Source organism: Porites lutea, chromosome 1, assembly GCF_958299795.1.
Source record: "Porites lutea chromosome 1, jaPorLute2.1, whole genome shotgun sequence".
Lineage (NCBI taxonomy): Eukaryota > Metazoa > Cnidaria > Anthozoa > Scleractinia > Poritidae > Porites > Porites lutea.
In genome coordinates, this window is record NC_133201.1 from 9,201,851 (window position 1) to 9,226,907 (window position 25,057).

Consider the following 25,057-nt stretch of genomic DNA (forward strand, 5'->3'; position numbering starts at 1 on the left):
ATGTTTCGTTTAGCGGCTTTGATTTTGCTGATAGATTTCCATGCAGTTATTTGCAAGACCGAGGCAGTTAGCGACGATTTTGTCTTGGTAAGGGTTTTTGAGTCCACTACACCATTAAATTCTACACTGTTATAATCGGGACTTTTCTTAGGCGTGATATAGTCTAAAGGCGATGACCAATTATTGCTTTGTTCATTCAAGAAAATATAGATTAAAAGAGAAAGTTTAAAATTAGAATTAGGCTTAACAAATTGTTAGGTTGTCAAATTAAACTTAGAGTTTGTGGTCGGCCAATACCTCTAGATGGTGAGGCGGTTTGCCTGAAGCAAGTAGACATTTGATACAACCAATGAGATTTTGAATTTCCCTCTTGTACTTTTGTCACTAAGCTTAATAGAAGAGTTGGACAATAGTTCAGATTTCACAAAGGCCTTCTCTACTTTTTTTCTTTCTGTCGCTAATTGCTACTGAGGAGAGTTTCCCCCAATGAAAACCGGAAAAGTTCATTAAGCATTAAAGGTGAAAGAAAATGAAAAGGGTGATGTCCTTATAAATATCAGTTATTTAGTAAAACTTAATGTATTTCTATGTTAGCTTCAAGGGGTTTGATGCAAGGTTGTTATTGAGTGGTTAATGAATCGAACCATTCAACCAATTCCAATCTTTTCTTCCTAGAACTATCTCTCCAAATTCGGCTACATTTCACATAGCAGGTCGGGCAATAATGACGCCACAGTCTCAGTAAAGAAGTTCCAGCAATTCTTTGGCTTACCTGCGACCGGTGAATTAGACGAGGAAACCGTTGAAATGATGAAGAAACCACGATGTGGAAACCCAGACGCTGACGACAATGGGTTACGCGTCAGGCGTTATGATGTAGGATATGGCAAGTGGGAAAAATCACCACTGAAATACCACCTGAGTTTTGGTGAAGATCTGGCACATGATCTTCAAGCAAGAATCTTCGCCAATGCATTCAGAAAGTGGAGCGATGCGGCACCCAAGTTACGATTTATCAGAACATTTAACCGTGAAGATGCTGACCTAAAAATAAGGTAATCGTGACGCTTTTTCCTATCTAACATCCAATAGATTTTATTGTACCCGCTCGATTAATTTCTTTGTTTTTCCTCTTTTTTTTTTCTGTTAATCTTTTCTGATAAGCCAATTTGTGTTATTACTATACCATGTAGAACATTGCCAGATGTCATATCAACATGGGCTTTGATTTTCTTTTCTTTTGGTATTTGCTGTTATTATTTTGAATCTTATGAGATAGTTACTGTACGTTGTTGTTGTTGTTGTTGTTGTGTGTTTGTGTGGTTTTTTTTCGGCAGTAGGAGGTCGTTTTACTATCATCGTCATCATCGATATCATCATCATCATAATGATTGTCGTCATCATCAATATGATCGTTATTATAATTATAATTATTATTATTTTTATTATTGTTATTATTATGATGAATGACATTAGCATTGACAAAAAGCATCAACTTTATATAATCAAGAATAATAAATATAGCCATTAGAAGAACATATTACATCTTTTGTTGTAGAAATAGGAATTGGGATAGCCCAGACTTAATGCAATTTTGTTTTGTTTTGTTTTTTTTTTTTCTTTTTTTTTTTTCTGCCTTTGTGTTATTTTATTTGGTTTCTGTTTTTGTTTTTCTTTTGTTTTTTGTTTTTTCTTTTAATCATCCAATCTCAAGCAGCATTTGTGAGCTACCTATATGTGGCGAGATTTATAATTGCACATTCAAAAAAACAAATAAAGCTTCCATTACTATTATATTCATGATCATTATTAGTATTAGTATTATTGTATACCAACCACCCAAGTGTGATGAAATTAGAAATATCAAGTACAACTAAGAAATGCAGATTCCGCTGGGAGATCGGATTTTTTTTCCTGAACATTTCTTAGTTGTACTGAGTATTTTTGTTGTTTTCTTATTTTCTTATTTCTTTTTGCAGCTTTGGAGAGAAGGAACATAAAGGACCTAGCGAACAAGACTGTTTTTCACCTTTTGATGGGCTCGGAGGAGTCTTGGCTCATGGCATTACCCCTCCGGACGGCCGAATTCATTCGACGAAGCAGAAAAATGGACAGAGAAGGGAAGTCGGTTTTGGTCTAAAACAGAAAGTCTTTATCAGGTTGCCACACACGAGATTGGTCACGCTTTGGGACTTGGCCACTCAAGAGACGCTGATGCTGTGATGTGGCCTTTGAGCAAAAAGGGCAAGCCAAAGCTGACCAAAGATGATATTGCCGGAATTAGAAAATTATATGGTAGGTGGCTAAAACCAAGAAATGATGTAACATGACCACTGTCCCAATAAGCGTTTTTAAGATTATCGAAATTATACTATTTATGCGTCCACAGACTTTACTTTTTTCCAGCGGGCACTATATTATTCGCCATCTGCACATCTCGTCGCATAATACATCTTTTTTCCCTCTTGCCCCTCTTGCCCCTTTTTTTCCCTCTTGAGGGGGTAGGGGAAGGGGGAGAGATGTATTAAGAGAGATTAGCATACGGCGAATGTCAAACAGTCGAACCTCCCTGGTAAGCGACAGCCTTCCGTAGGCAACCACTTCTCCAAAACACCAAGCCCTACAGCTGGAACCGCTGTTAAACGACTACCCCATGTAATCAAGCAACCGCGACCACTATAAGTGTCTATAACTGTCCATTGTTTTTAACCGCTTGTAAGCTGCATCGCTACTTGATATAATGGGTCTGATCTCTTTCCACGCAGTACAAAAACAAAATGCCCTAAATTATTTGAGTGTCAATGTATTTAGCACGAAAGTACTAATTGGAAACACTGTTTTAGGTCTCCTTATACTGGAGACGGGACCACCATTTTTCGCGGTCATTCGAGCCACGCTAAGGTCTATTCACGTGCAGTGCAAAGAGAGAACCTTCGTTTCTCAGTTATTTTAAGACCCTGTGTATCGCTCCGGTCCCGCGATTCAAACCCGCAACCTCCCGCTCTGCAGTCACGGGTAACGTTCTACTGACTGAGCTGTACGTACTATTCTGCTCCCAGTATTCGAAGAACTTTTAGTGAAAATATGTTACTACACATAATAATATATAGTAATTGAAACTGTATTCAATAAATTACCTTCCATTAAAATAAGTGAGTCCGTAACGGGTCAAATTCTTGTAAGTAGCCACCTCCCGTAAGCGACCCCTAAGTCTTCACATTTTGGTGATCGCTTACAGGGAGGTTTGATTGTATTTTCCTTTTCGATAAAGTTTCCATTTTCTTACTTAGTATTTTGATATTTGCACTGTCTACTTAAGACTTTTTTTTTTTTGTTCTTTTTCTTCTTCTATGATTCAGGTTGATGCTCATAAGGTCAATTTCCATTGGAACAGATCTGTACTGAATAATTAACATGAACAGGCAAATGAGTAAATAAAACGAGTTAACATGAAACCTGTCTCCTGATCGTCTATTACTTACTGAACATTAGAAATAAGGGGTAAAAAGAAAAAATGGACGCAAAAATTAACTAATAATTACATCGCAAATGAAAATGTTAGTACAATTAGGTGTGTGTATAATTATGTAAGAATGTTTTAGTTTTGGTTTTGTTTTGTTTTGTTTTGTTTTTTTTTCACGCGTGATCCGGGATACATCATAAACAATGAAAATTAAATGGATTTCGAACTGCAATACGAAGAAGGCACTACTAATTATAACAGAAATTATGAACTGTTTTTTTCACTTAATTTTGAAAGAGTCTGGTTTCTGAATATCAATGCAATTGAAAGGTTTTAAAAGGACTATTAATAAGGCCTAAAATACTTTGGGAGTCCCCGTCAAATAGCGAATCTTCTATTTTTGAGCAATAATTTTAAAAAATAATAATTTCGTTTGTCGGACTGTTCTTGTTTAAACCACAAATTGCAGCAGCCTCTTGCACAATCTACGCACAATTGTTACTATTATAAAAATATATATATATATATCTATAAATATTTAAATAGTACATTATTTAAAAATAAAAATAATCTACCTTTAAGTGTTGTTGGGATTACTGAAGAAGATTTGATGTAATACTTAAGAGCAACTAACACTACTCTTGAAGTTATTATCAGTGAAGAGATATTATCCGAAAAATGTTTATTTGATTTTAATAGCTGTATTCCAAATAAATCGGCCACCAGATATAGAGTCCTTAACGAGGTCATTTGGTCAATAGCCAATAATTTTTCTTTTTTGATTGATTTATTTTCCCACAAAATTGAGCCACAATGCTCCACTCCACGCCCCTTAAAGGCACTTTTTAACTGAAGTCTGTAGTAAAATATTGTCAAAATATTCACATCGTTTTAGCTGATGGTTGCTTGTCCGAATTTTGTTTACATAAGTAATTAAAAATTATTAAACAACATCGGTCTATAACCTAAGTCACGTTCTCTGAAGTGTGCTGTTTAAACAGACAAGCAGCTGATTTTAGCCCTTGCTTTTTAAAACAAGTGTGCTCGTGTTTTGTATATTCCAAAACTCTTCAAAAAACACTGACGGTAGCCCCCCGCCCGGGCCCCATCCCTAGTTTCGCCACTGCCAGTCATGATCTGCTGATGTAATTGCCTGCTCAATGTTTATGCAGCCGCACCTAAGAACATTTTCAAAGATAATTGTATTTGTAATTTACTGAAAAGTACATGTCTCACTTAATATTTATACAGCTTGAAAAGCTAAAAACATAAATAAAGGCCGATGGTGTACTGGTTATGCAGTTAACTGAATGTCACACTAGTAAAGATGGTTGTCATCTTGGTAATTGTTTCGTTTCTCTTTCTAAATGCTGCCGTTTGTGAGGAGGATGAAACCGATTTCGCATTGGTAGGTTAAACGTATCCCTTTAGTGTTACAAATCAGAAAGATAGAAGTTTTGAGACTTAGAAGTTACTATCATTTTGTTTCTGATTATTCATTACCTTACTAAGGTCGGTGAAGCACGGCTAGTAGAGTAGTAGTTTTCGTTCTAGATCCAACAAAAACACTTAATATGATAACAAATTAGAGCATTATTATTTAACAGCCTTATAGCCTATTGGTTCAATTGGGATTTTATTTTTCATAAACTACGCTGCGATTAGAAGAGAAAGGAAGTTCATCATTGAATATGTTGTGTTATAAAATCGCTGAGTCTGTTTTAACCATGCGATTGGTCAATTTGCGGTCCGTAACTTGCTATAAGGACCAAAATTTTTTAAAGAAAATGCTCATTTCGGAGGACTAAATCTCTTTACCTCGGAAAAAATGTTTAAATTAAGTTATAAGACGCCTGTCAACCTTGAGGACTTGCATGTTGACTTTGGCCTTCAACATTTTAAACTGTGTTTATTTGTGAACGAAGTCGATGAAGAAACTAACTCGTAATCTTATCGTAGAGGATTCTAGTCAGTGTAGAAGACACTAAGAAGACGAAAATCGACTGGCAGAGATTCGAGACGTTTTGCCTAAGAGAAAATGAGTAATTCCTTCAACAAATATGATAACAAACATACCTGCACCCGATCATCTTAACAAGCTTCTTTGCCATTTGCAGTGTTTTTTCAAAGACCAACTAAGGAAAAATAGAAGCGAGTTCGAGGCAGACACAATACTGTCCAGTTTTCAAAAGACTCCAGCGTCACATTAACGAGTGAATACTTACAATGTTCTTAGTTTCCACCGAATAAACTTTGAAATATGTATGTAAACCCTGAGGACTGGGATGTTGACTTTGTTGTAGAAAATGAATCGTAACCTTACCGAGGAAGAGAATTCTAGTCAGTGTTTGAAAAAATTAATTTTAACGCAGATCACAATTGAAGACGAGAATGGACTGGCAGAAAGAGAAGTTTTCCCAAAAACAATTAACGAGCGAATCCAGTTCGACAATTACAACAAACTTACCTTGAGAAGCTTCTTTGCCTTTTGCAGTGTTTTTTCACAAGGACAAACGGAGGAAAGATGGAAACGACTTCTAGACAGACACAGGGTCCGGTTTCAAAAATACTCGGTCCGTAATTTACAGTACGGACCGAAAACTCGGCTAACAAGAGGTACTTATCTAAAGAGAGGTAACACTCCTGAAAAAATTTCCAACATTGCTCTTATGCCTTTTTTTTCCTTTCTTCCGGTTAGAATTACCTCACCAACTTTGGCTACATATCCAAAACCCGTTCGGGAAATCACGATCCTAAAACTGCGATTAAAGGTTTCCAGAGCTTCTTTGGTCTACCTCAGACAGGGGAACTTGATGACGAAACAATATACCAAATGAAAAAGCCACGTTGTGGAGTCCCGGATGTTTACAACGAAAATGGAAGAGTGAAACGCTCACCGTATCCAGGCACTGTAAGAAAATGGAGACAGACTTATTTTACGTACTTTGTGTACAAAGGAGAAGATCTTCCAGAATCTGAGCAGCAACGAATCTTTGCCAAGGCCTTTAACATCTGGAAAGCTGCTGCACCAAGGTTAAGGTTTACCAGAGAAAAGACTCAGGAATATGAACCAACAAAGGCTGACCTGAAAATCAGGTAGAATTTTCTCTTTTCTTAGGTAATGCCAATATCAATTATTTAGTAATATCTTGTTTTATCATATAACTGAATCCGCGGGCGGGCAAGGTGAAGCGACTTTTGTTTTCTGATTGGCTACTCGAGCGATCAAATTAAGATGGGGTTATCTGGCCCGCACGAAATTTGTGATTTGTGATAGGTGGATTTCGATCCGTTTTCTGTGTTTCTCGGTTCGTTGCTTTTGAACGTCAGAGTTCGGTCGCGTGTTTTTGAAGAGGGCAGTAAGTTTTACCTTAATAGCTTCCGTTTCTTATCTTCCTTATCCTGAAACATGGAAAGTTTAGATTGTTCCCGTGGAGCTTCCAAATCCATTGCGGAAGAAACACAGATATGGGGGGGGGGGGGGGGGGGGGGGGTGAAAACGGTTTGATTGACGTTACAGAAAAACCCAAAATCCTGAAACGTTTTTGACAACATATATAGGTCGCTTGTTATCTGAAACAGCTGTAACCAAGCTTGTTCTGTCCAGATGGGTTATAATTGGTCTTGTTTTTTCTTCTTTCCCTTTTTCTTCTGTTTAAAATGAACCTGGGCCTCCTCTAAGTTCATAAAAACGTAAAAAAAGAACTTGGCCGATATTAGCCAACTTGACCTCCAGCTTGGTCAACAAAGTATATGTTTCTAAAACAAAACGTCTTAAAAAGCTAACAATTACTTTTAAACTGTTGTTTAGGTATTTGCCAAGCACATCACCTAATACAAGTAGATTAATGCTTGTTTTCTGATTCATGGTCTGTGTTGCTAATATTTTCAAACATTTTTACGAATATGTATAGTTATGTTTTAACTTACGGTTTTCCGTTTATTTTCCTGTGATATACAATCAGTTTTGGCAAGGAAAGGCATTCTGGAACTCCGTTTGAACCTCGCTGCACAACCGTTTTCGATGGCAAAGGAGGCATGGTAGCGCACGCTTATGCCCCGCGGGAAGGGCGAATCCATTTTGACGACGACGAAAAATGGACTGAGAAGGGTGGATTTTGGAGTAGATCACAAAGCTTGCTGTTTACCGCGGTCCACGAGATTGGCCACGCTCTGGGTCTCAACCACTCCAACAGAAAAGACTCCGTTATGTGGCCAGAAGCCCAGAAAGGTGTTCCTAAGCTTTCTAGTGAGGACGTTAGAGCAATACGGCAGTTGTTCAGTAAGTCTGTTGTTTTCTCTCTCTCAATTTAGATGGTTGGATGTGTTTTTTGTGCCTGATGTTGTCTGATTGACCATGACCTAGCCAAAAAGTAAAATATGAACAGGTACACCTCATCAGGAATGGCTGTTTTGGAGTTGTAAATCGTCATAGACAAAAAAATATATAATAATGGAAACGGTTCCTTGATAGAATTCAGTGAAAGTCCCAAAACTGGATTTTTTTTTCTTTAATGGCTTAAGACTTTTATTAATAAAATGAAGCTCTTGAACATTCATGTGCCCATCTCTTTTCACAAGACTGAAAATAGATGACATTGTAACAATGAAAAATCAAAGTGGGAGTTGCAGCACATGTTGCAGCCTGGGTCTGGGATACAGAATTATTTTCTACTTTCGAGATTTATTCAAGTTTTCTTTCTTGATTTAGTGAGGGGTGAATTGTGCCAATGCTTTCTTTTCGCTTCCTGCCTTTTTTTTGCTCTCATTGAGCGACACACTTCTTTAACATAGATGTATGACGTTCTGTAAGTTGTTACGGTCATATTTTGTCTTACTTTAAAGTGCCCATAGCCTAAAATTTTTCATTTTCTTATCTGAAACTATACCTTATTAAAATTTCTTCTGCGAAAAAATTTTGCGGTTTGAGCAAAACGCGATTTTTTTTACCAGTTTTTTAAAGTCTACATTTTTGCGGTACATCCGCGACGCTGGTCACGCAAACTAGCAGGCTCACATATGACGTCATGCGACGTAAATTAAGGACCTCGCATTACCTTGCCTTCAACTGCTTTACACAAAAAAAGATCAATTACAAGAAAGGGTTGACTCACAACGTATTCGCAAGAAGAAAGTTTTTCTGAGACAGAAAAACCTACCAGAACTCTTGATGTTTTCCTGTCAATAAAGCCACGTGTTCCTTAAAGTACGTCATATGACGTCATACTCCGAGAGAAGACTAAGACGAATGGTGTGCCAAAATGGCGGCAAATTTGAACGTTTTTAAAAAAATTCTAAAAAAATCGTCTTTGGTTCAAATCCCAATTTTTTTCAGCGGAGGTTATTTTAATAAGGTGTAGTTTCAGATAAGAAAATGTGAAATTTTAGGTTATGGGCACTTTAAGTTACCAACAGTTTGTTTTTCCTTTCAGATTAACGCTGATGTTGGTGTAATCGAGAGTACTGAGTTTGTTAAAGCGAATCATACTACTAACAATGAGTTTAAATAAAGAAGTTTAAAGAAGAAAAAAAAATTGCAGATACTTTGTGTATTGGTCCTTGATAGCTATAGAGAACAATTAGACAGAGAGGGAATCTTAGGGCGTTGGCGAAGGATATGAGAATTTCACTAAAGTTATTTTGAGAAGCTGTAATCAAACGGAAGACCAATTCCTGAGACGTCCGCAGTCCACGCGCGATTGTCTCAAGTAAACAGTGCCGAATATTGCAATGGTTACTGCTGAATTCTTTCTTAAAAGCACTGAATATAAGTTTGCAGACCTCTCCAGAAACCAACCTCCGATTAATTTTAAGCGTTAAATTGGTCTTAAGACTGGGCGTTTTCCCCTACGGTCCCATTACTATTTATTGATAATTATTTTTTTCCGATGCACAGTTAACCAGTCAAGCAACGAGAGGGACGTAGTTGCGGGCGCTTACCTGAGTGGTTGTTGGGAGAGCCGAGTGGTGGGCAGGGTTATGTTAAAGGCTTTGTTTTCTGGATAGTTGGCTGTTGATTGTATCTAAAAAGCTACAATATAGCAGTTCAGGACAAAAATGTGTGACCTGATAGAAATATGAAATTAATTGCCATGAACGTGTAACAATAGAGCGTTTTCAGTCACTTGGCTAATAGCTATGCAAATCAATGGAAATAAAAGATGGTTTTTGCATTAGAAAAAACAATTCTTTTACCGCAGGACTGATTTGAACATCAACATGTCCGCCGTTTCGTTGTTTTGGGACACCAATATGGTGGACGTGACATCATTTGAAAACTCGCTGTATACAGGCGCCCAGTAACATAAAGAAGCCGATCTTAGCCTTCTACGGCTTCGTGTGGTCCAGAACATTTGGAGGAATTTATGGTTTTTATTGTGTTAATATTACTTAAAGCTTCCTCCAAAGGCGTTCCTCCAATAGTAATTAAAAAAAATGGTCGTTAACTTTTCGAAAGGGCCAATCTAAAGCATGCAACACAACAGTCTACACCCGGCTGTGAGTGAATAGAAAAACAAAACTAAAGAAAAATAGGTCAGGAATCTTCCCTGCCTATTTCAGAGGATGTTCTCAATTGTTACTTGCTTAAAAAAGATTCTTAAACAGATGCAAACCCAAAGGACAGACGTTTTTTTTTTTTTTTTTTTTTTAACATCCCAGTGTTAGGTTGCGTGTAAAAAGGGTATTTGTGGTTACAACAAAAGAAATGACCTTGTCACCAGTACTTAGAACCTCTTGAAAAGTCAGCTGAAAGTGGTGCTCCTTTCCTCTAACTACAGTGTATAAGGAGGCAAACCGTCTGGTCGATGGCATTCCGTCCCACCCAAGATGAGAGGGGAAAAAACATGCTTTTGTCGATTCCACACGATCAATTTCCTTTTAAAGCGAAGTGAAGAGTGATCGTATTAACACGATAATTTTATCAAATTTAATATATTGTCGCATTTATCATTTAAATTACGCATATATGGGATCATCGCGACATAAAGCAATACACTGAAAGTGTGCGATATTACAATGAGGCCGCAGCTATATTGTTATATTTCATTCAACTAATTCAAGGATCAACAATTGACAAATGGTTCAAAAATTTCTTTCGTTGATAACCAGAAAGGTGTTACAATGCTTTGTACCTTCGTGGCTTTCTCTCTTGTCCTGATAAACAGTGTAGTAAGTGAAGTTGACCCTGACGACGAGAAATTTGCTACGGTAAGTCAAAACACCAGGAAAGAATAACGCCTCTTGGGTTGTTTACAAATACACGTATACGTATGTAAAGACAAAGGGGGTCAGTTTCTGTCTTGAAATTGAACGTACAATAGATCGAGTTATTTTCAGGGAAGAGTGTTTTTCAGAAACTAGATCGATCTAGAGTCGCACAAATGCTTCCTCCCAATACGTCTTTCCAAAACAGAGGGTTCCACTATTCAAATTCCTACAGAAAGTTAATGTCCTAAAATAATTCGGAAAAAAATAAACATATAATAGCCAACGAGACCAGATCAAAGATATCATCAAGAGCGAGAGCAACAGTGATTATCCATTACTTCAAATAGCTCTTTATGACGTTTATACTAGTATCATACAGTCTGTGAGAATCAATGAACTCACCCCTTAATTACAACCTATAGTAAACATTTAAGCAAATGACGAGAGCTCTTAGAGTTTTGTAAGTGGTGTTTCTACCTCTTGTTCTTTTGGGCGATGATCTGTTTTTCTCGAACCCTCATTTATCCTACAAGTGAAACACCATTGCCTAAAGCCTAAAGCAGTGGGAATAAAGGACTAGACTCTCCCCATGTAAGAAAATCCAAGACAGTCTTGGAATTCTGGATTCCACGCCGTGGATTCCAGATTTCAGGAACTGGATTTCAGTCTTTGTCAGTGGAACTTGGATTCTGGATTCCAATCGTTAGTGGAATTCTGGATGCCTTGAGCTGTATTCCAGACTCCAAAGCCCAGGATTCCGGACTCCACAAGCAAAAATTTCCCAGATTCTGGAATCCGGATTCCCTTTCATGGGGCGAATTAGATCACCGTGCCCTTTGCACTCATAATGAATTCTACTGATATTTTACTTTCCCGATCTATCCGTGTAATAGAATCTAAGTCTGCAAGAACCAGCAAGAAATGATATTTTTTTATACATTTTTTTTCTTTTCAATCTATGTTGATTAAACTCTACGAAATTTATCCAATGTGCATGATTGTATTTTTAAGAAGAGCTAGAGTGCAGAGTTTTTATTCGCCGTTTTTATGCGTGGGTTATATACCTGAAGGAAGATTTCGTGAGCCTGATTTCGCACTCTAGTGTAGATCATTCCATTCCTTGGCGCAGTATGTTTTTCAAATTCTGCCGATTTTCTTATATGTTTAAGGTAATTTTGAAGCATATTCTTTAATACGAAATATCATGAATAGGAGTTAGCATTTAACTACCGTTTGCAGTGCATGTCATAATGTCTTCGTGTTTGTTTGGCTTTACTCTTTTAGCTCGATATTTGAGCTTATAAAGGATAATAAGGTGCATATATTCCTTTTGCAAACCAACTCATATATTGACTCATAATTACAATCTGACCTTCAATAAAGTTCTAAAAAAGTTTGAACTTTTTAATAGAAGCATCAAAACATAACACTGAACCAATATTAACCAAGGCTATTTTGAGCCACATTTTTTGGATATTGCATGTACCCTTAAGATGAAAAGTGTTTCGGAAAAAAAATACCATTTAAAGCGACTATCCAAAGTTATTATCATAATTGTTACATATAAAGCATCTACTTTTAGCCGAAGCAACTAAATGAGGAGTTGAAGAAAACTTAAGGACCCAGCCAAACTGTCAGACAGGAACGTCCAATCTCGTTTACTGAAGGTCATTACTGAATTTGACAGCCATTTAAATTTATAACAGACATTTAGTAATTCATAAAAATTAGTCAGAGCAAACCAAGTCCAATGGAGACATGAAAATCAGATCGTCATTGCCAAAAGGCTTTGCAAATTGGCCTTGATTAGTTATCGAATTACTTAGTGGCATCTGAGCAGTTATACACAGGGCTCTAAACAACTATTATCACTACACACGGCGAAATGACAAACTACCCTCTCTGAAACGCTCCTTTTCGCGAGCCAAACGGCAAAGTGCGGACTGTAAATGGAATTTGCAGCCCGCAACATGATTTAATGTTGCAAAATATATTTCTTATGAAATAAATTTCTACGATTTGGCCTTGTATATTGACACTAATGATAATCATATGACTTTTGGAGGTCATATAGTTTAATTGTGTCCCGATGTAGCATCATTTGCAACTATATGCCCTCAAAAAGTCACGTACTATATATATATATATTTTTTTTTTTTTTTTTTTTTTGAGCAAACGGTTTAGTTATCTGGAAAATTCAGCAACAATTATTTATTAACTGTGATTTGCCTTTATCACATACCCTTTCATACAATTTAAAATTATGACTAAATTAAGGCGAGGAGATCCCAAGAAATCAAATTGAAAATGATTACAGGTGAGACTTTCTGTAAATATTAATGCACATGTATCTGTAGTGGTTCAATTTTATAGTTGTTTTATTGTATTTTTCTATGTTTCAAGTTGATTGTCATACATTAACAAACCCCAAAACCGAAAACAAGGAGAAACAAAAACGGTGAGCTCCAAGGATAAAATGAATCCGCAACACATGTATTAATAACCGCGTTATCTTTCTTACTTTAGGAGTACTTGAAGTTTTACCACTACATCTCACCAACAGACACCGGTAACCACAACACCACATTAGCTATCGAGAAGTTCCAACGATTCTTTGGCTTGTCTATAACTGGTACCCTTGATGACGAGACTTTAGAAGTTATGCACAAACCCCGTTGTGGAGACCCGGATGTAAATGAGGCAGGCACACGCGTGAGACGGTACGCAACCAGGGGCATATGGAATAAACAAAACCTGACCTATTATTTGTCGTATGGGAAAGATATGACGCATTCTGAACAATCACGAATCTTTGCCAGAGCCTTTAAATACTGGAGTGACGCAGCACCAACTTTGAACTTCACTAGAACCTATAACCCTAACACAACCGATATAAAAATCAGGTAGGTTTGTGATTTATTATTGATAATGAAGTTCAAATAAAACGCGCCCGCTTCTGATTGGTTGAATAAGAGCGCTTTATGAGAGTACAAGACATGAAGCTAAAGCTGTCTCGCCATCTGCCAATAATTTGTTCTGAAAATTAGAAAGTAATGCGGCGTGGGAAATTTGTATAGGTAATAGCATGATTCGTAGTGATATTTGACATAAATACCACGAGTGATCAGTATTTAAAAATTGTTATACGTAATTTGAGAAAATTTTGAAATGTCACGAGTGGTATTTGTGCCAAATATCACGTACAAATCATGCTATTAATAGTTTATACTCCTACCCGTAGAAGGTTTGTAATTTTCACATGTAGGCATTTCAAATTAAGCTGAAATACCACTGCTCTTAGCCAATCAATTTGCAGAAATTTCCCATGTAGTAGTATAAAAGATGAAACAAAAAGGCTGGGAACAGACTAGTGGAGTACTTTTCGAGCTCTAGCCACTCCAGCCACTCCAAGTGCATGCGTTAAAATAGAGCAGAGCACAGTCAAGGCTTCCTTATTTGTTAATCAAACTTTAAGTAGCACTTTTTCTCACCCTTCTCTTCCCTCTTTGGTTCTAATGTACCCAAATGGGATGGTAGGTGTACCCTCTCCTTTGCTCAGTTGTATAACATATATATGTATCTGGGCTTTCTCGGCTTTTTACACATGCACGAAATGATCGGCCACTATGGTGGCCAAATTCATCCCAAAATGGATTTGTACTTGTTTCCATCCCAGTACACAGAGCTCCCCAAAGCGAGAACCCTCCACCATCAATATATAATTGACCTAATATAATTTGTGTAAAGGAACATCGAACATAAGTACCATAGTTTATCATGAATATTGTAGGTCGATAAAATCTCACATTCGGGGTTTAAGAGAGTGAAGGAGGGGGGAGGGGGGGTTGGGGGTTGGCGTCACCCACACCTATTGTTGTTGTTTCGGATTTCATCCAGATCTTTACTTATTGTTCTAATCATTAAACACATTTTGACAAAATCTTTTGACCACCGCTAGCATGGTAACGACATATGACTTCCTTAGTAGTAAGAGTTCATGCTCGCAGGTTTGCTCTTTTTGCTGCAAAAATATTTAAAAATAGCATCAACGAAGAGTAGGAAATTGTTGCTGTTGTTGTTTTTTTTTTCCATTTTTTCATATTTTTTCATTTTTGATGATGATGATGATGATGATGACGAGTTTCACCGATATTTTAAAGATATGTATACTGATACATCACTGCCTTAAGTGTATAATGGGACTACGGTACGCTTGGTTACCACCGGACCACTGTTTTAACAAACGAACACATCAATATTGACTTCATTATAAGTTTACTTGGATATTAACGAATATTTTTTCTTCTAAAGATTTAGACAAAAGAACGTTACAGTTCTTTGAAAGAAGATTTATTAGCTCCCCCCACCTCGATTGAGATACCTCCCTTCAATAAGCGCCCTCCTCTTAGACGAAATTCAGTATCGAGGCGACTGGGTGCTTATTCGAGAAAATACAGCACAGGCACAATATGGTGTGATGTATTTAGTTTTAATTTTCATATATCAATTGCATTGAATCTAAACCTTTGCAGCTTTGGACGAAGACGACACGCTGGAGTCCCAAATGAAGGAAGTTGTCCTTACCCTTTTGATGGACCAGGAAGGGTCATTGCGCACGCTTTTTTCCCTCTTCCAAACTTTTTTAGGCGAGGTCGAATCCATTTTGATGACGATGAAACGTTTACAAAGTTTGGTAAGCTAATATATCATAAGTTACTCGAATATTCTTAGACTGTGGAAGCCAACAACAACAAAAAAAAAATTATTGAAAATTGGAAATATAACCAATTACATTACTCTCCCACCCGCAAATAGCTTATAATTAAACCAATCGAGGCGGGGGGAACTGAAGACGTATTACAAGTACAAGGTTTATCTATAGATGGACTAAATAACAGTGACGACAGTACCATTATTATTACTATTACTATTTAATTTGTATGATGTTTGTGATGCCGAAGTGTGGCAATGGTTTAAAAATATAGCTAGTAACTATTGCAGAGATGGCATCTGTTGGAAGGTCCCTTTGATAAATTACACGCTCTTTACAGGTTATTAGGTATCAGAGGCGGATCTAGGGGAGGGCGCAGGGGGTGCGCACCCTCCCCCCCCCCCCCCCCCCCCACCCAAGACGACCTGCGGTTTTCTAATACAACTGATATTCTGCAGTAGAAGCAAGATTCCGAAGTAGAGCAAGAGACGAGTGCACCCCCTCCTAAAAAAAATCCTGGATCTGCCCCTGGGCATTTTACAAATTTTAAAACGTGTTCTTCTGAATAAAGTTTCAGGGTTTTGGCAGGACATTTTTTCCTTGAAAAACTCATTTATACGTGGATAACAAGAAAAACCATCGTACAAAATCAACTATATATCGTTTATCACTAAAACATTTAAATAAATATATGATCTTCTCCGTTGTAATGGCAAACTTGGGGCTAAATTTTTTTCCAAGTAGTCAATTTGCAATTGCTTAAATTGAATCATTTGCAGTTGCTACTGCAACAATCACTTATTCATTCAAATTTGTCTTAACGCAGTTCACTTTATCCGATCTTCATTCTAAGTACGAAACACTTTTTTTAAACTTTGAATGTAGGTGGTAAGTCGTCTGGTTGGTTTTGGTACCGACGACGAACCATAGGGCTCCTTTACACGGCGGTGCACGAAATAGGTCATTCATTAGGCCTTATGCATTCCGATGTAAACAGCGCGGTTATGTGGCCCATAGCAAAGTCGGGCAAACCAGTCATGGACCAGGATGACATTGATGGGATAAACGCTCTTTATGGCGGAGGAGGAGGAGGGGTAAGTAAATAGACTGGGTAGGATGGGTTATGGTTAGGATTAGGGTTTAGGGTTACGGATTAAGGTTAGGGTTAGTGTTAGGGTTAGGGTTGGTGTTAGGGGTTAGGAGTTTGGGTTAGGAGCTACCTGAATCGCTTCATAAGTCCCTGAGTTTCATCTGGCACTGAAACAATCAGGCAACTTTAAAAAAATGAATTAGAATAGTTCCCATCTCATCAGAAATCCTGTTGTAATTATATGGCAAAATTCATCGTATCGACTGAGAAATAAACAACTGTACAATTTCCCCTGTTTTAGTACTTAATTTTGTTCTCTAACATTTGACTGAGGGAATGAGAGTTATACTAAGAACTCTACAAAGTCGATTATTCTTTTTTGTTGATGATTTTTGTTTGTTTGTTAGTTGTTGTTGTCGCTTTCAGAGTCACATCCGACACGTTTGACCGAAATGGAGTCTTTTCGTCTTTTTTAGGATGACGCTTGATGTGCTTTAAATGGGTTGAGAAGAATCAAGATGTGTTGCTGGGGACGACGTGGCTGTTTAACTTCTAGTCTCCTCGTATCGAAGATTTCTAATTAAACACTGCTGAGTTTCTTAGCATGCTAGCCGCTCCCTTTAGAGCTCGCCTATACGGTACAATCCTTGGTTCAAAAACTGTTGGCAGCTTGTTATTCTCGTGGTACAAAACCCAGTTGCCGATCCAGACCTTGTCTCATTTTTTTTTTTTTCGTGCCTTCGAGTCCCAGTTTGGTTTAAAATTGGGGGGGGGGGGGAGGGGGGGGACTCCCCTGCAGCCGCCACTGAAACTACCGTGCAAGTTGAAGCAAGGGACGCACTGGGGCAGAAAACAAAAACAACACAAAACAAAGAGCTCATAGAATTCGAAATCGTAGCTTTTGTTTTAATTTTCATGTTCCAGTGCTTCTTTTGCTCTTCAACATGAGTTTTAATTTGTACCACGTGAATGGTTACATATAGCTGCAAAAGGACCTTTTACGGGATACAACTTAGAGACTCGGATAGATCATTAGATAGAGAGATTATTCGGAAATTCGTAAGAAGGCCAATTATATATGTGGTCACCGATAATATTAAGATATTAAGGGTATTGTATTTTAAAATTTAGAAAATTTAAGTGTTCGTATGGGAAAACAACAAAACTTTATTTCTTTTTTTGGATGCTAATAGATAAATTACACTTACAGACTACTTGCAAATAGCGAAGCTAATCGAGGCAGGTAGTATGAGTACGTATCACAATACACTTAAATTTCAATATTTTATACAAAGAAAGTTACAAGATAATAAATATGGCATTACATATTAAATACAATAATTACTATAAATATGTTAATCATAAATAAATAAGAGACTAGAGGAATGATAAAAAGACGTAGGATTACCGCCTTACGAAGTCTCAAGCGCTGGGAATATAAATAAACCGTTCTCGACCGTCAAGCGGGTGGACTAGCGACTACTGACATGACAAGTCAAGTATTTTTGGTGTTTTCCTCTTATTTAAAACTCGATCGCTCCTACGAGTTTAAAACCTTTAAAAATCGTAGTGCCACCATATTTTTTACCCCTTTCTATCTTTCGTATTTTTGAGTTTGTATACCATAGATTTGTATCCCATAATTTTTATAAGAAGAGTCGCGTGACCCCAGGTAAAAAAAGGCCCTAAGTGCCCATGAACTTAAGTCACCTTTCGTGTATTCCTTATTAATGTAAAGTACGAGGCGTAACGTTAAGGCGTAGTTTTAAAGTTGATAGAAACACTCCGGCTCAATAGGCCTTTTTCAAGATAGCGTCATTTTACTCACCAGAGTCCTATTCGCTTTTCCTTCAAGTTCATATTAATTTTGGTACATAGCAAAAGTCTTAATTTGCACACCAAAGCAAAACCCTGTAGGATATATTCTGGTCGTAGTAGCAAAAATGATGTCATTGTGAAAATGGCATGTATTTAACTCTATGGAACATACGAAATACACTGATTAACAACATCCCTCGTCGATTTTAATTTTCTGAAATCGAACATGCAAGCCAAATTAGGAAAAATGCGCTTAATACAAAAACGATGAACTCTCGTTCTATTCTTTGTCAGGCTTTTTACATCGAATGGAAAACCGTGTCTCACTGACGAAGTTTGACTTAAGTAGCAAACTAATAAGTATGCGTGAATAAATGCGTTTGTTTTCATTTTGGTGGATTTGTTCATTTAATAATCTTTATTATCATTCCATGCAATTTATTCTTCCTTTTCATAAGCCCAAAGCCCACCTCGTGACCTGCAAATAACTGCCATCAAATAATGGTCTGCTTATGCGCAATGTCGCCCATCTGTGTTTGGGCTATGCGTAAACGAAACAACGCTTTCTCTGTCTTGCGATCGTTCTTGAGTGAAAAAAGGCCGATCGCTCTGCTTTCCAAAGATATTCATAAAAAAAAAAACAAACACACAAACTTGGTGATCGAATGATAAAAAATTATTAAAACTCGGTTATCACAAAATATCATGATTTGTCAAAGGTGAGCAGATCAATTATTTGCCAAAGCCGCTAAGGGAAATAATTGACCTGCTCGCCACTGACAAATCACGATATTTTGCGATAACTGAGTTTTAATAATTTTCAACTATTCTTTCATCTTAACTTCAGCTAATACCTCCTGATTCAGTTTGTAACGGCTGACTCAACAGCCTTAAACATTTTCTTTTCTTACGGGAGTGACTATTTATCATTTCCAGTGAAAAAGAATTTAGACACGTTGGCACGACTGTATGAATTGTCCGTAAAATAACGTTTCGGGCCAGGTTGCCCCCATTTTGTATGAACCGGAGCGTACTTCGATCCTTAAAACTATTTTTTAATCTTCATAAACAGTCACTTAGGCTTTCTTTTCTCGTATTCCAGTTTCAACGTAGCTCTTAACAATACTACAAACTTTTGAACTTCGCTCCAGTAGGTAGTTTATAATTGAATGAACCGCTTTTCCCCTTTGAAGCCCGATACAAAGTTCAGGTCTAGATTAGCGTGTTGCTATTATTGACCCTTGCCTAACGTAAAAACGTGGCATTGCATCTTGCTTTACTAGCCAATATATTCTCACCTGCATTGTTTGTGTATTAACATGACTCCAGTGTTTACACCTAGAGTCATGTTCAAAGAAATTTCGTTACAATTGACCGAATCTGAACAAACATATAAAAGAACACAATAAATTGTCATTTCAGTTCCTGCCTTCGATCCTTTCCTTAAAATAGAAGAAAGAAAAACCAACATTTATTTGTCAATCCCTAGAAATTATTCTACTTCTTATTCATCCCCTTCAGTTGCTTTGTTTGCCTCAATAATACTTGTCTTTTCCTTGAATAGCTGATGATGTCATTTGAGACTTAGCAAATTTGGCGTGAATAGCATTTCGCTCACACAGAACCTGTTTCTGTCACAATCCTGAAACATATTATGTTACATGTTCTACACAGTTGAACTAATACAGCTATCATCCACAATCCCTGGCTAGCTTTCGAATAGAATAAAAGTTGAATTTTAGTAGAATAGTTGCAGTATGACGGTTTCACCTTTGTCGTGGAGAACATGCAGCTTGCTTTGCTATTCCTTCCGCTACTGATTACAGGGACTGCTCTTGGTGAGGCTGGATGGGAAGAAGATGAAGAATACGAAGAGGAAGAAGATGATTCGCAGTTCGCTGAGGTAATCGCCGAAACAGATACTGCCTTGATCCGGTTAAGCTTTAAACAAAAGATAAACTTGGGCTGCCACCAATTACATGTATCGTCGGATATTCAGACTAGATCATATTACTACTCAATCACTTCCTAACAATCTAGGTGAAAATTGCCCCTTTATACATACCTACAAAAGTTAAACGAAAAAAATTAAATGCTTCGGTCAATGTTTTGTCTCGCTCACAGTGATGAAAATTCGTTCCTCTCTCGTTGCTTGCAGAACTACTTAAGACAATACCATTACTTATCAAACACCAGGTCAGGAAATCATGACAGTACCACAGCAATAAAAAATTTCCAGAAATTCTTTGGACTCGAACAAACGGGAGTCCTGGACGATGCAACTTTAATGCAGATGAGAAAGCCCCGATGTGGAGTCCCGGATGTAGATGTTGGTGGAGGGCGCCGCAAACGTTACTCCACAGGTAGCAAGTGGTTCAAGACTGATCTGAAGTATTACCAGGAGTTTGGGGACGATATGTCACACGCTGATCAGATGAGGATCATAACCCGCGCTTTTAAATACTGGAAGGACGTTGCACCGAGACTAAAATTTACCAGAATCAATAATCGAGGCCAAGCCGACTTTTGGGTGAGGTTAGTGGTCTCTTTGCCTTATTAAGATCAATAATTGTTTAAAATCGACTCAATTTCGACCAGATTAAAAAAAAAAGGGCTCAGGTCTTTGAAGACAATCATTTTTTTTTTCTTTAACAAAATCAATATCTATAAATTCCTTGCAAGTGCCCTGAAAAGAAAGGGTGTTTCTTTGGTTCTTAAGTGTTGGGAAACAATTAAGGCCAGATACTTGGAATCGTGTTACATGATAAGGTTTAGTTCGTAGTAACATGGAAATTTCAAATGTAAATATTTTTGTGACAACAGTTCTGAACCGTATTTTTAACTCATTTTCAGCAGTTTGATACTCGAGTACTCCGCCGAGGTGGTTTTCCTAGTTTTTGAATTAACTAAAGACTCTTCCATTAGGACAACGCAGTAATTTAGTTTCCGTTGTTCATGAGGCTAACAATTTCTGGTTAGCAATACTGCATCTGCTGCTATTCGGTGAAAGTCCGAGTGATTCGTTTATTCTCAGTAAGCATATATTCATGTCCATTAGCTTTGGACGCAAGACCCACTCTGGTGTACAGGGAGAACGTCAATGCGGTTCCCCATTTGATGGACCAGGGAACGTCTTGGCGCATGCATATTTTCCACCCGATGGACGAATCCATTTCGACGATGATGAGCGATACTCAGAGTTTGGAAGTTCGTCAGGGTTTTGGTGGTGGAAAAAGCATACTTGGGGACTTTTGTGGGTAGCGGTACACGAGATTGGACACGCATTGGGTCTACATCACTCTGATGTTAAAGGCTCAGTGATGTGGCCTACAGCAAGCAAAGGAGCACCGAAATTGCACCAAGATGACATAAAAGGCATAAGGTCGCTCTACGGTAAGTTTTCAATCACTCATCTCATCCACCTCCTTGATTTAGAATTTTGCTCAAATTCATCAAGCGCTGAATGTTACTAAGCTACGCTAGTTTTAAAGGAAACCATGGAAGCCAACGTATTCCTCAAACACTGATTTAAAGAAGTCCAAGTGCTTCGTGTAAAACGAACGATTTACAAAAGTAGCTCTTATTTTCCAACTGTAAAGCTACAGCTACAGTGTATAAATTAAACCTTTGACAAAACAAATCATTGAATAGATACCTGGCTTAAAATTTAAAATGAATCGATTACTAAGGTCTGTCAGAAAAAAAAAAAAACCTGTAACAAAATCTTATATTCTGGCGCTTTTATCCTTTGTAAATGGATTCACTCTAAGCGGGTCATCTGTGGGATAACTTGGGGGACAATGTTGGCGACAATATGGAACAATTTGCAGACTGGCTTTGGAATGAGAGTTTTAAAAAAAAATGGACGATCTACATGATGTATGAAGAGGCTTGCTTGGCTTATGGACTAAACGTCTTAAACAACGCAACTAAAGAAAGGTATAGCAGGCTGAACGTTGGTATCAAGAAACCATTTAATTTATTAGGATTTATTTAATATTCTATTATTAATTTATTAATTCATGAATTATCGATATTATTCATTTAGCCATTTATTCATTTAACTAATTATTATCTATTGCAGGATAGACGAGACAACCCGGAAAGCCGAAACATATCTTTAATCACCTACTTTGTTAAATAAGTCCTCTTTGGCAACTTTCAATAAACAAGCAACATATAATGACCCAAATCGAACGTTTATGACATTAGCAAGCAACTTCCTTTCGCTCGTGTTACGGCATTTTCAAGGACCAGTTTATTTTTAGAACGGTTTTGGCGCGAATGTTGAATTCTCGGCTTGCACTGTCACGCAATGAAAAATAAAAATGCAAACCATTCAATACAGAAGGACTAAAATTCTGGGAAATGAAAAAAGATAAATATACAAAAACCCTTGCCAAGAATCAGGTCTGTGAAATATTTCAAATGCGAGATATTGGGAAAAACGGTTTACCTAAATTTATAAAGCTTTGTATGGAAACGCCATGTTGGTGTCCTTTTCAGGAACACCAATATGGCCGCCGGATACCAACAGAAACATCTGTTTTCGAGTTTTCCTACTAATGCGTGAATTCTTCGCTTGAGGAACTCATAAAGATTACAGTAATATTTATTCTGAGACAAGGAATGTTTAGATTGCAAAATCTCCAAAAATCGGTAATGTTTTTAACCCACATAAGAGCTTTCCCGGCCGCCAGCTAAATGCCGCGTCACGCAAAAGCCTGGAAATTCAAGCGTCCTCTCTCGCAAAACGATGAACCCTTTCGAACCAAAAATTTGTTTATGTAAAGGTGTTTAGGTATTGTAATACCTTGTGAAAGTAGAAACTCAGAAGAATCGATAGTTTCTTAGTTTGATTTTTGGTGACGTCACGTGCAACCCAAGAATATCTTTTAAATTCCACAAACCAGTCAACAACACCTACAAACCTAAAAATGTTTTTTTATTATTATTATTTATTTATTTATTTATTTTTTGTCGTTTAATAACTTTTAGTTTTCCTTTTTGGTATTTTATACTTCGAATGCGCTTATAGACATGGTGGATAATTATTCTATTTTTGCGTGAAAAAAGTACCCAAAAATATATCTAAAAATAAACTCACTAGGTCCTTAAAAAAAGCCGTGACATAGGCCTAATATGGGAGATCCATGCTCGCTCCGGGTTATGGCCTCCTTGTGCCAGGCCAGAAAAACTGCCAACCCCTTTAACTCCGTCACTCCCGGTAATCCCGGTCGGCCGGCTTCACTGTTGCTATCGTGCCTTTACTGACTAATGAGAGTCGGTGCACCGATTCGTTTCCTCATTTTCCCATGATAAGAAGGAGAGATCGGTTAGGATCAAGGCTACTTACAATTGCGTGCCGGATCCAGACTTGAGATAAGGGGGGAGGGGGGGGGGCGCGGTCATACAGACCCTTAGATAAGGGGGGATTGGTCTCCCAAAAATTTTTTTTGGCCCTTGGGGCCTCAGTTTGGTCTAACAATAAGGGGAGGGCAAGGGCCCCCGGGGCCCTCCCCTGGATCAGCCACTGCCATTTACATGGGACAACCGGAATTCTGGATAAAAAATCAAATAGTACGCGCCATTCTGATTGGGAAGCTTCAGAAAGACTATGCAAATTATAAAAAAAAATAACGAAAAAAATTAATTCCTATTTGCACGAGAAGAGCTTGTCGCTTGTCAAGAAAAACTAATGGCCTTTCAACTCTAAATACGTACTGTAATTGATGAAGTGAAATTAAATAAGATTTTGTCAGTCCAAATTACAGTTTATAGATTTATTTGAATATTAATTAATAAATCTAGAAAGCAGAGTTTTCGCGTTTACAGAACATCTACAAAAACTGCACACACCGAAACAAGATACTGAAAGGCATCAATGCGTTATGGTTTTACTCAGAATAGTAATTGAGCTTTAATTAAAGGGAGAAAACCATTAAAATACTGAATTGCGGTAAAACAACCATACACCACTGGTGAGATGAATATTTGATTAAACAATTTTCAACTCGCCAAAAGCGAATGACTGTTACTAAAAGTCATTAGCCACAGGTAAATTAAAAAAAACTCAGTTACGAAGACGACAACAATAACTGCCTCATAGACTGTTAGTACTGAAAAAAAAAGGCCCATAATGTACGCTTTCAGGGGCAAACAAATGACAACACACAGAGGAAATTTTATCAGGGGCATCCAACGACTGTTTTCTGTAAATATATTTTTGGAGAAGCAAATATTGCCTAGAATTTTCTTTGCTTGAGGACGGCTACAAATGTCTAGATGAAGGTTCCATTCAACAAATTATACAATTTCGAAGTTTATCTAATAAGTTCGCTACGATTTTCTGAAACTTAATTTTTCACATTTTACTCCCCAAGTAATGCTGTTTTTCGTAGAAAAAGGAAACCTAAAATTTTCGGATTCAAAAATGTGATTGAGATGGGAGTCAGAAAAATTCTCAGATTCGTAAAACCATAAATTGCATCTAAAATTTTCGGGAAAATAAAACTGAAGTCCTTGTAATTTCAAAAATAATTAAAATCCCTTAGGATGACCGAATAGATACAAATTTTATAGCTGGTGGCTGATCCAGGGAAGGGGCCCTCGTCCCCCCCTCCTCCCCCCTATTTTTGGACCAAACTGTGGCCCTAGGGGCCTAAATTTTTTTTTTGAGACCAACCCCCCCCACCCCCCCGACCCCCATCTCAAGGTCGTACGAACAAAACTATTGTGTTGAAAATTCAAGCAAACACTTGCCCCT

General features: G+C 37.5%; 4 protein-coding genes across 4 annotated transcripts in view; all 4 read left to right on the top strand.

The window, feature by feature from the left end:
• On the top strand, positions 1-2,330 carry LOC140943714 (matrilysin-like). The gene is made up of 3 exons (XM_073392860.1): positions 1-87; positions 676-1,055; positions 2,048-2,330. Exons 1-3 carry the CDS (start codon positions 1-3, stop codon positions 2,328-2,330), a joined length of 750 nt encoding a protein of 249 aa, XP_073248961.1.
• Positions 2,331-4,790: 2,460 nt separating this feature from the next.
• LOC140943818 (collagenase 3-like) lies at positions 4,791-8,973 on the top strand. The gene is made up of 4 exons (XM_073392965.1): positions 4,791-4,871; positions 6,162-6,559; positions 7,429-7,720; positions 8,896-8,973. The coding sequence occupies exons 1-4, from the start codon at positions 4,791-4,793 to the stop codon at positions 8,971-8,973; spliced, it is 849 nt and encodes a 282-aa protein (XP_073249066.1).
• A 1,531-nt stretch (positions 8,974-10,504) lies between these two features.
• LOC140934856 (collagenase 3-like) lies at positions 10,505-17,212 on the top strand. The gene is made up of 5 exons (XM_073384421.1): positions 10,505-10,672; positions 13,199-13,575; positions 15,205-15,365; positions 16,269-16,477; positions 16,950-17,212. Exons 1-5 carry the CDS (start codon positions 10,586-10,588, stop codon positions 16,959-16,961), a joined length of 846 nt encoding a protein of 281 aa, XP_073240522.1. The 5' UTR covers positions 10,505-10,585; the 3' UTR covers positions 16,962-17,212.
• A 2,755-nt stretch (positions 17,213-19,967) lies between these two features.
• LOC140943918 (uncharacterized) overlaps positions 19,968-25,057 on the top strand; it is an 11,505-nt gene continuing 6,415 nt past the window's right edge. The window contains exons 1-3 of the mRNA XM_073393062.1: positions 19,968-20,194; positions 20,450-20,826; positions 21,350-21,684. Of these exons, the coding sequence (XP_073249163.1) occupies positions 20,078-20,194; positions 20,450-20,826; positions 21,350-21,684 (829 nt within the window). The 5' untranslated portion in view covers positions 19,968-20,077. The remainder of the gene's footprint in view (positions 20,195-20,449; positions 20,827-21,349; positions 21,685-25,057) is intronic.